This window comes from Sinocyclocheilus grahami, unplaced genomic scaffold (genome assembly GCF_001515645.1).
Source record: "Sinocyclocheilus grahami isolate Dianchi unplaced genomic scaffold, SAMN03320097.WGS_v1.1 scaffold381.1, whole genome shotgun sequence".
NCBI classification, from domain to species: domain Eukaryota; kingdom Metazoa; phylum Chordata; class Actinopteri; order Cypriniformes; family Cyprinidae; genus Sinocyclocheilus; species Sinocyclocheilus grahami.
Genome location: NW_015505560.1, coordinates 600,982 through 611,338, shown reverse-complemented (window position 1 = coordinate 611,338; position 10,357 = coordinate 600,982). Strand labels below are relative to the sequence as shown.

The 10,357-nt window shown below is 36.0% G+C and overlaps 1 protein-coding gene and 2 long non-coding RNA genes across 3 annotated transcripts; 1 reads left to right on the top strand and 2 right to left on the bottom strand.

The window, feature by feature from the left end:
* Positions 1–554: 554 nt before the first annotated feature.
* On the bottom strand, positions 555–2,382 carry LOC107549806 (uncharacterized). Its single transcript, XR_001604604.1, has 3 exons — positions 2,282–2,382; positions 829–888; positions 555–624 (listed from the first exon to the last, which is right to left on the bottom strand). It is a non-coding gene; the product is annotated as an uncharacterized lncRNA (long non-coding RNA).
* A 994-nt stretch (positions 2,383–3,376) lies between these two features.
* LOC107549805 (uncharacterized) lies at positions 3,377–4,380 on the bottom strand. Its single transcript, XR_001604603.1, has 3 exons — positions 4,280–4,380; positions 3,651–3,710; positions 3,377–3,446 (listed from the first exon to the last, which is right to left on the bottom strand). It is a non-coding gene; the product is annotated as an uncharacterized lncRNA (long non-coding RNA).
* Positions 4,381–5,292: 912 nt separating this feature from the next.
* On the top strand, positions 5,293–10,173 carry LOC107549816 (zinc finger protein 90 homolog). The gene is made up of 4 exons (XM_016230990.1): positions 5,293–5,734; positions 5,993–6,075; positions 6,478–6,562; positions 9,289–10,173. Exons 1-4 carry the CDS (start codon positions 5,521–5,523, stop codon positions 9,969–9,971), a joined length of 1,065 nt encoding a protein of 354 aa, XP_016086476.1. The 5' UTR covers positions 5,293–5,520; the 3' UTR covers positions 9,972–10,173.
* The last annotated feature ends 184 nt before the right edge of the window (positions 10,174–10,357 follow it).

Below are 10,357 nucleotides of genomic sequence, written 5' to 3'. Positions count from 1 at the left end.
GGTGCTCTTGCGGAAATGACTGATCAGATCTGAAGGCCACGAGTGCTTAACGCTCGCATCATCAAATAAACCCAGGCCTTTTCCCCCCTGATAACATCCTATGAGCGTACGATCCGGCATCTTTACAAGCAAACCTGAATGAAGAACTGAGACGAGAAACGTAGAGAAGAATAGAGAAAAGCCTCCAGTCCTTACCTTTCTCTCTGCACCGGCACAAGCTTCAGTGTAAAGTGTCTGTGACGCAAGAAACCACTAAACTTCCCTCAGTGACTTCCTGAGTCTTTACTTTCTGTCTTGATTCTCCATTTCTAATATACGCCTTTATCTCGACCTGGTGTCTGCGTTCATCCATCTGTGAAGCATCAGGCCAATGCTATTCCCCAGCCTAAGACAGATGGACATCAGGACACAAAACAGAGAAAAACACCACAGTAGTTTAATATAACTAAGATTACGTTTACATTACAATTACATTACATTACAAAGCATCTTGCAAATGAGGAAAATCACATGCACTTTGTCATAAAGGCCGGTCATATTAATATTAACACTTACCATGGTATTTTCATGGTGCTCCTAACATGGTAAATGTCCAAGAAAGCATGCCATTTCTGTTGCATCTTGCTGAAAAACAAAACAAACTATACTGTACCCAAAAAAACCACACATATTATATGATTGCTTTTACATTTATGCATTTAAGCATCTTGCAGAAGAGGAAAATCACATGCAATTTGTCATGAAAGGCAATGATATTCATAGTGTACAAGTGTAGGAACTATATTAATGCATAAGCTAGAGCAGAACTAGGTGATATTGAAGGATTACCATATTCATTACCATGGTATTTTCATGGTATTCCAGGGTTCTTCAAAAAACTGCATTGTCCTAACATGGTAAATATGTAAGAAAACATGTCATTTTCATTGTATCATGTGGTAAAACAAAACCAAACCAACCAAAATAGGTATTTCTTTGGTACTATGTCCAAAAAACCAACAGTACTTTAATATATACACACACACACACATATATATATATCTCATGGTAGTAAAAAGCATTATTCTAACATGGCAAATGTCCAAGAAAACATGGCATTTTCATTGCAACATGTTGAAAGCAGAAAAATTAGTATTCCTATAGTACTATATCCAAGAGTATTTTCATATATGCACCTATACCATAGTACAGAATGATTATTTATCTGATAAACCATATCAAAGCATTCAAAGGTAGCATGTATGCATGCAAAAAAAAATATTAAATACCAAATAAAAACATGGTATTTCATATAACTGTGATAGAGCTATAATGATAGATAATTTAGCATGTTATTGCGTATTACTATGTGCGTGTAAAATGATTTCAATGTCAAGTACAGCTTTCGAGTTAGTTAGAGAATGCTTTTATTTGAGTGTGTAATAACTGTAGCTTTGATATAAAAACGTACCTCACTTAAGCACGTTTAAATTTAATAAAAGAGTGTGTAGCAGCCAGACAGCCCCACAACATTACTGCTCTAGAGGAGATCTGGATGGAGGAATGGGCCAAAATACCAGCAACAGCGTGTGACAACCTTGTGAAGACTTACAGAAAACGTTTGACCTCTGTCATTGCCAACAAAGGGTATATAACAAAGTATTGAGATGAAATTTTGTTATTGACCAAATACTTATTTTCCACCATAATTTGCAAATAAATTCTTTAAAAATCCTACAATGTGATTTTCTGGATTTTTTTCTTCTCATTTTGTCTCTCATAGTTGAGGTATACCTATGATGAAAATTACAGGCCTCTCTCATCTTTTTAAGTGGGAGAACTTGCACAATTGGTGGCTGACTAAATACTTTTTTGCCCCACTGTATCTCATGGTAGTAAAAAGCATTATTCTAACATGGCAAATGTCCAAGAAAACATGGCATTTTCATTGCAACATGTTGAAAGCAGAAAAAATAGTATTCCTATAGTACTATATCCAAGAGTATTTTCATATATGCACCTATACCATAGTACAGAATGATTATTTATTATTTATCTGATAAACCATATCAAAGCATTCAAAGGTAGCATGTATGCATGCAAAAAAAAATATTAAATACCAAATAAAAACATGGTATTTCATATAACCGTGATAGAGCTATAATGATAGATAATTTTGCATGTTATTGCGTATTACTATGTGCGTGTAAAATGATTTCAATGTCAAGTACAGCTTTCGAGTTAGTTAGAGAATGCTTTTATTTGAGTGTGTAATAACTGTAGCTTTGATATAAAAATGTACCTCACTTAAGCACGTTTAAATTTAATAAAAGAGTGTGTAGCAGCCACTGAGAGACAGATTACTGGCTATTAATCTAGTATATTTACGGTATGGTGTCCGGAAGCGAGTGTTTTCTGCTGTTTTCCACCAGAAGGCGCTTTGGGGCCCACAACGCCGATCCTACTTTGAGACGCATTCAAATCTGACGGTGTTTTTTGTTTCATTGAAGATATTTGTACAACGACTAAACGGAGAGCAAATGAGACGAACCATGACAAATGCATTTAACATTTTGCTTGCTGAAGCTCGACAGAAGTTCTGGTAAAGCACCGCAGAGCTTCACATCTCCAGCAGACCTCAGTGCCAGCGCTTCCTCTTCTGACTTTCTGAGTTTTGCACCAGTTGAAGGCCACACCCTCACGCTTTCTACACGCTCTTCATATCTTTCCAGAAGAAACCGAGAAGATCGATTCAAATCCTGCTACGCTTCTGAAGCCTCCGACAGCTTGTGAAGGTTTTGCATCACGTTCGTCTGTGTATTTCAGTGAGTTTGTTCCTCTCTGGTGCTCTTGCGGAAATGACTGATCAGATCTGAAGGCCACGAGTGCTTAACGCTCGCATCATCAAATAAACCCAGGCCTTTTCCCCCCTGATAACATCCTATGAGCGTACGATCCGGCATCTTTACAAGCAAACCTGAATGAAGAACTGAGACGAGAAACGTAGAGAAGAATAGAGAAAAGCCTCCAGTCCTTACCTTTCTCTCTGCACCGGCACAAGCTTCAGTGTAAAGTGTCTGTGACGCAAGAAACCACTAAACTTCCCTCAGTGACTTCCTGAGTCTTTACTTTCTGTCTTGATTCTCCATTTCTAATATACGCCTTTATCTCGACCTGGTGTCTGCGTTCATCCATCTGTGAAGCATCAGGCCAATGCTATTCCCCAGCCTAAGACAGATGGACATCAGGACACAAAACAGAGAAAAACACCACAGTAGTTTAATATAACTAAGATTACGTTTACATTACAATTACATTACATTACAAAGCATCTTGCAAATGAGGAAAATCACATGCACTTTGTCATAAAGGCCGGTCATATTAATATTAACACTTACCATGGTATTTTCATGGTGCTCCTAACATGGTAAATGTCCAAGAAAGCATGCCATTTCTGTTGCATCTTGCTGAAAAACAAAACAAACTATACTGTACCCAAAAAAACCACACATATTATATGATTGCTTTTACATTTATGCATTTAAGCATCTTGCAGAAGAGGAAAATCACATGCAATTTGTCATGAAAGGCAATGATATTCATAGTGTACAAGTGTAGGAACTATATTAATGCATAAGCTAGAGCAGAACTAGGTGATATTGAAGGATTACCATATTCATTACCATGGTATTTTCATGGTATTCCAGGGTTCTTCAAAAAACTGCATTGTCCTAACATGGTAAATATGTAAGAAAACATGTCATTTTCATTGTATCATGTGGTAAAACAAAACCAAACCAACCAAAATAGGTATTTCTTTGGTACTATGTCCAAAAAACCAACAGTACTTTAATATATACACACACACACACATATATATATATCTCATGGTAGTAAAAAGCATTATTCTAACATGGCAAATGTCCAAGAAAACATGGCATTTTCATTGCAACATGTTGAAAGCAGAAAAAATAGTATTCCTATAGTACTATATCCAAGAGTATTTTCATATATGCACCTATACCATAGTACAGAATGATTATTTATTATTTATCTGATAAACCATATCAAAGCATTCAAAGGTAGCATGTATGCATGCAAAAAAAAATATTAAATACCAAATAAAAACATGGTATTTCATATAACCGTGATAGAGCTATAATGATAGATAATTTTGCATGTTATTGCGTATTACTATGTGCGTGTAAAATGATTTCAATGTCAAGTACAGCTTTCGAGTTAGTTAGAGAATGCTTTTATTTGAGTGTGTAATAACTGTAGCTTTGATATAAAAATGTACCTCACTTAAGCACGTTTAAATTTAATAAAAGAGTGTGTAGCAGCCACTGAGAGACAGATTACTGGCTATTAATCTAGTATATTTACGGTATGGTGTCCGGAAGCGAGTGTTTTCTGCTGTTTTCCACCAGAAGGCGCTTTGGGGCCCACAACGCCGATCCTACTTTGAGACGCATTCAAATCTGACGGTGTTTTTTGTTTCATTGAAGATATTTGTACACTAGAACGTATACATATATTATGTATGTAAAAGTCAAAGACTGGACTTTGATATTTCCAGTGCATAATATTTACACCTAGGCTATATAAGGACACCACGGACAGCTCACAAACTAATATACATTGAGAAAAAAAAATTATATATATATATTATTTTTTTGTTGTTGTTGTTTTCCTGCCAGCTAAACCCCGCCCATTCTGTCATTCTCGCTGTCATTCTATCAGTTTATTCGTTTTTTTTTGAGGACATTTATATGTTTAAAACAGTCAGACGTGATGAAATACGCAATTAAAATAAAAAAGGAGTAATAATAATTAAAAAAATAGAATTATTTCCTGGCCGCTAAACCCCGCCCATGCTGTCACCGTCCTGTCATTCTATCAGTTTATTCGCTTTTTTTATTTTTTGAGGAAATGTATTTATTTAAAACAGTCAGACGTGATGAAATACGCAATTAAAATAAAAAAGGAGTAATAATAATTAAAAAAATAGAATTATTTCCTGGCCGCTAAACCCCGCCCATGCTGTCACCGTCCTGTCATTCTATCAGTTTATTCGCTTTTTTTATTTTTTGAGGAAATGTATTTATTTAAAACAGTCAGACGTGATGAAATACGAAATTAAAATAAAAAAAGAGTCAATAAAAAAAAACAAATAGAATTATTTCCTTGCCGCTAAACCCCGCCCATTCTGTCACCGTACTGTCATTCTATCAGTTTATTAGTTTTTTTTATTTTTTGAGGAAATGTATTTATTTAAAACAGTCAGACGTGATGAAATACGCAATTAAAATAAAAAAAGAGTCAATAAAAAAAAACAAATAGAATTATTTCCTGGCCGCTAAACCCCGCCCATTCTGTCACCGTCCTGTCATTCTCGCTGTCATTGTATCAGTTTATTCGCTTTCTTTGAGGATATATGTGGATTTGTTAAACCGCTCTGTTCTGTAGGGTGTATCTTGGAAGCACATTCGGCACTGGACGGTTTTTAATATATAAAGCCCGTGGTTTTGATAATCGATCATGTCGTACTGCTCGTTCCAGGCGCAGCTGGTGTCCTTCGTGGAGATCGCAGCCAAAGCGGCGGAAGCGGAGATCAAGCGGCGCGTGGAGGAGAGCTGCGCGGTCTTCAGACTGGAGCTCAGCCGCAGCCGCAGAGACATCGAGGCGCTCAAGAGGAAATGCGTGCTGATGGACAGCGAGCTGAGGAGGGCCAGAGGACGGGGCAGGAGGACAGGTCAGAGGTCATCACTGCCCACACACAGAAGTAGCCTACTGTAGTCATACCATAGGACTATTATATTGATGCACCATGGCACTGCAAGGAATAGCATCCTACTACTACCATGGCAACATAAGACTATAACTATGACATAAACTATAGGAAGGAATTAAAACAAAATAAGGATTCTAGTACAGCCTGACTAATGCAGATCTGCATGAATATTATGAATTGAGTAAAGAGTTGTAGTAGCAGATGTGTAATGTGTTTCAGTGTGGTTCAAGACGCCGAGAGACGCCGACACGCCTGCGATCAGAGATCAAGACCAGAATCCAGATCAGACCAGATCAGATCAGGTGACCGCACACAAACTCAGAGGAGCGTTCTGATGTTATCCCACCCGGAGACATCAGGACATTTTCATAATCATAATTTCAAGGCTCGGAAGAGTCACAGAGCGACAAATTATGTGCAGCTGCAAAATAAAACACGATAAGTTACGAAAATCTTTACTTTTAGACGGTTTTTATATATATATATATATATATATAAGGGTCAAAGACGAAAAAGGGTTGAAGCATAAAAACAATAAGTGTAATACTGCTTTAAATTGTTGTAAACATAAAATCTATTTAAAAATATATATATTTTTGGTTTAATCATTGATAAACCTCAACAGACTTTAGTTTTCAGCTGGTTCTTGTGTTTGATTAATCGGACTGAGTTGAAACACTGATGTGTGTTGGTGTGTTTTGTAGTCGGTCTGTCCGCTGGAGGACGGAATCAGACCTCCGGTGATTAAACAAGAGCGACAGGAACAGGAATCCGGCAGCGGTGCACGAGGTACGATCACATCTGACACTAGAAAACTAAACTTCAGATGAATCCTGATACGACAGGACAAACGCAGAGATACACTGATGCTCGGACCCTGTTTGAATATCTTCTGTGGAAGCTGCAGAACGTTTTATACTTTTCTTGTTTAGCGTTTAACTCAACTCTGCGATTGAAGAAAGTCATACAGGTTTGGAACAACATGAGGGAGAATAAATAAAACATTTCTTGAACACTTAGCCTTGTGCGAATAGAAGTGCACTTAATTGTGTGTACTTAAAATCATAAAATCATATTTAAAAACTGTACTTGCAGGCAGTGTTGGGGGTAACGCATTACAAGTAACGCGAGTTACGTAATCAGATTACTTTTTCAAGTAACTAGTAAAGTAACGCATTACTTATTAATTTACAAGAGAATATCTGAGTTACTTTTTCAAATAAGTAACGCAAGTTACTTTTCCCAGTTTATTGACTGACAGCTCTCCTGTCGCCATGTTGAGAGAAATCAGAAGATGTTACTGTAGCTCTAAAATAAATATGAATATGCATTAATTCATCTCACTCACACAAACACAGATTCAGTATTCCTCAAAATGAATACAAATAATGCAACTCAGAATATGACGCAAACCTGCAATAATTAAATGTTAAACAACACAAATATGCTTTATGTATTTAATCCCATTCTATTAGCTTCTGAGCTTCTGATGATGCAGTTCAAGCGTACTAATAAACACACATTACTCTAGACGAACATCTGTGTGTGTTTGTTTATTGCTGAAGTGTGTTGAAATGTCTTCTTCTGCGTTCTACTGTACTTTCCCTTCAGCCTGAGGCTTATTCATTTCACTTTTGGTGTGAAAGGCTTTTATATTTGCCAAAAATATAACTTTTTTTATTTTAAAAACAAACAAGCAAGCCCTGTCCAGATTTAAAAAGTAACGCAAAAGTAACGTAACTCATTACTTTCCATAAAAAGTAACTAAGTAACGTAATTAGTTACTCTTTTTTATGGAGTAACGCAACATTGTAACGCATTACTTTTAAAAGTAACTTTCCCCGACACTGCTTGCAGGTAATATAATATTATTTAAATAAGTATATTTAAAGAGTTTACTTTCATGACTTAAGGACACTTTTAAAAAGTAAATTTTTTGTAATAGTGTCAGATTAAAAGTTTTACTTTAAAGCACAATTTAAATCGTTATGTTTGAATCTTTTGTCGCGTTTTAAAGAAGTACACTTATTTTGATGTGTTGACTAACATACTAAAGCAAATGGAAAGCACTTTATTATAATTTTAACGTTAGTGTGTCATTCAATATTATATTTAAAATTAATATATTTTAAATGTACTAAGCTGCAACTTCATCATTACAAATGTGTATTTAAATGTATTTTAATTTCATGACATACAAGTTTTAATAGAAATGACATTAAAGTATATTTTAGTTAACTAAATATTAGTAACACTTTAACAATATTTCATGGACGTTAGAAGTAATTATGAAATGAAAAAAGTGGATCAAAAAGCCTAAATGTAAACTATAATACATTTTCTTAAAATGCAATTATATGTCATTAATTTGCACTTAATTATATATATATATATAGTTTTGAAAATTATATTATTTCCGTAATAAGTATTCTTTTTTTAAAAAGTATTCTTTATAAAAGGTGCTCTTTTTTAAAGTATGCTAAAGTGACATTAAAGTATATTTTACTTTAACATAGTTTAATAGTTCAGCTAATTGCATTTAATATACATTTAAACTACTGTATAATACATTTTCATTAACTGTAAATAACATGCAATTAAGTGTCTGAAAACATTACATTCAGTTCGCACTTAAGTATATTCTTTTAAAATATATTATTTCCGTAATAAGCGCTCTTTTTAAAAGTATGCTAAAGTGACATTAATGCATATTTTAGTTTATCATAAATTTTGTTTACGCTTGTCAGTTTAACCATTTAATAGACCCTAAAAGTGATTATGAAATTACTTATAAAGTTGTAATTAAGTGGTAGTGGGTCAAAAGCACTCTAAAGTTCAACTGATTGCATTTAATATAAATTTAAACTTCAATGCATGTTAATTTAATTGCAATTAACATGCAATCAAGTGTCTGAAAACATTACATTCAGTTTACGCTTAAGAATGTTCTTTTACAGTATAATATTTCTGTAATAAGTGTTATTTTTTAAAGTATGCTAAAGTGACATTAAAGTATATTTTAGTTTATCATAAATGCTTGTCAGTACATTCAGCAGTCCACTTTTAATAGACAATAGAATTAATTATGGTTTCACAGACAGGGCTTAGGTTAAGCCATGATTAGGCCATAGTTCACAAAGACATTCAAGTAGCTTAAAAAAACATTACTGGTGTGCATCTTAAGACAAAACATATTTTAAGATTTGTCAGTGCACGTTTCTTTAAGTTAAAACAGCCCAGACATGCATTTTAGTCTGAGACTAGACTTAAGCCTTGTCTATGAATCCGGGGGAAAAGATTAACTTAAGTCCCACTTAAGTAGGTAAATTAAAAACACTCTTAAGTTCAACTAATTGCTTTTAATCAACATTTAAACTATAATGCATTATCATTTCATTGCAATTAAAGTGTCATTAAGTTCACACTTAAGTATATCATTTTAAAGTCTATTAATTTTATGACAAGTACTCTTTTTAAAAGTCTTCTAAAGTGTGTCTTTCTACTTTAACACACAGGGAATCGTCCCTTCGATCACGAGCAGCAGAACATCCAGCAGATCCAAGCTCAGGAGAACATGGAGAACCACCAGCTCTCTGGAGCTTCAGAGATCCAAAACACACATTCACAGACGGCCACAGAGCGTCTGAGCGGTCTGGGACTCCAGCTTAAAGCCGAGAAGGACGATGAGGAACCGAGAGTCCACCCGAGGTTTGCTCAGCTGTGGACGACGGCCCCTGAAACAACCGCTGAAGACACAGAACGGACGTTTCCAACGTCACGAGACACGGCGGTCTTCAGCACACATCTGCATCCCGTGGAGACACAAATGGAGCTGTATGAGCCTGAACAGATCGATGCAAACGATCAGATGATGAGCGCAGTAGTCGACTCGGTTCCAGCGTTCAGTCACGGGCCGCCCGCGAGCGTGGAGAAGCGCTTCAGCTGCTCGTACTGCGAGAAGAGCTTCAGTCGGTTCAGTCAGCTGAAGGAGCATCTGCGCTGTCACACGGGCGAGAAGCCCTTCGCCTGCGCTCAGTGCGGCCGCAGCTTCACCAAACACTGCAATCTGACCCGGCACGCCGTGGTGCACAGCGGAGAGAAGCCGTACCAGTGTGGCCAGTGCGGGAAACGCTTCACGCAGCGCTCCAGTCTGAAGTCTCATCAGAGGACGCACTCGAGCGCGTGGGATCACAGCTGACGGCGGCCTGACCTTCAGCAGAACGGCTGCAAACACACATCTGCTGATTCACTGTAAAACACACAGAGGAACTTTTTTTGTCATGTTAACTCAATGCACTTTTTACACTTTCAAATTGTATTTTCATAGTGTATCGATTTACGTGTTTTCTGCGCAATTTGTTAATGATTTGTCTGCATGATTGAATAAAATAAATGCTAAGAAGTGGTTCAACTGTTACAGTTTGGTATTGGACTCGATTTTTTTAATGATTTAACATGAAACATGAAAACGACTAAAAGCTTTCTAAAATGAAAACTTTTTTCCATTTGTATTTTTGAGTTGATATTTGTTTTTGGCACTTCTAGAACATAACGCCATGCGTTTGACCTTCAACATTTCAAATA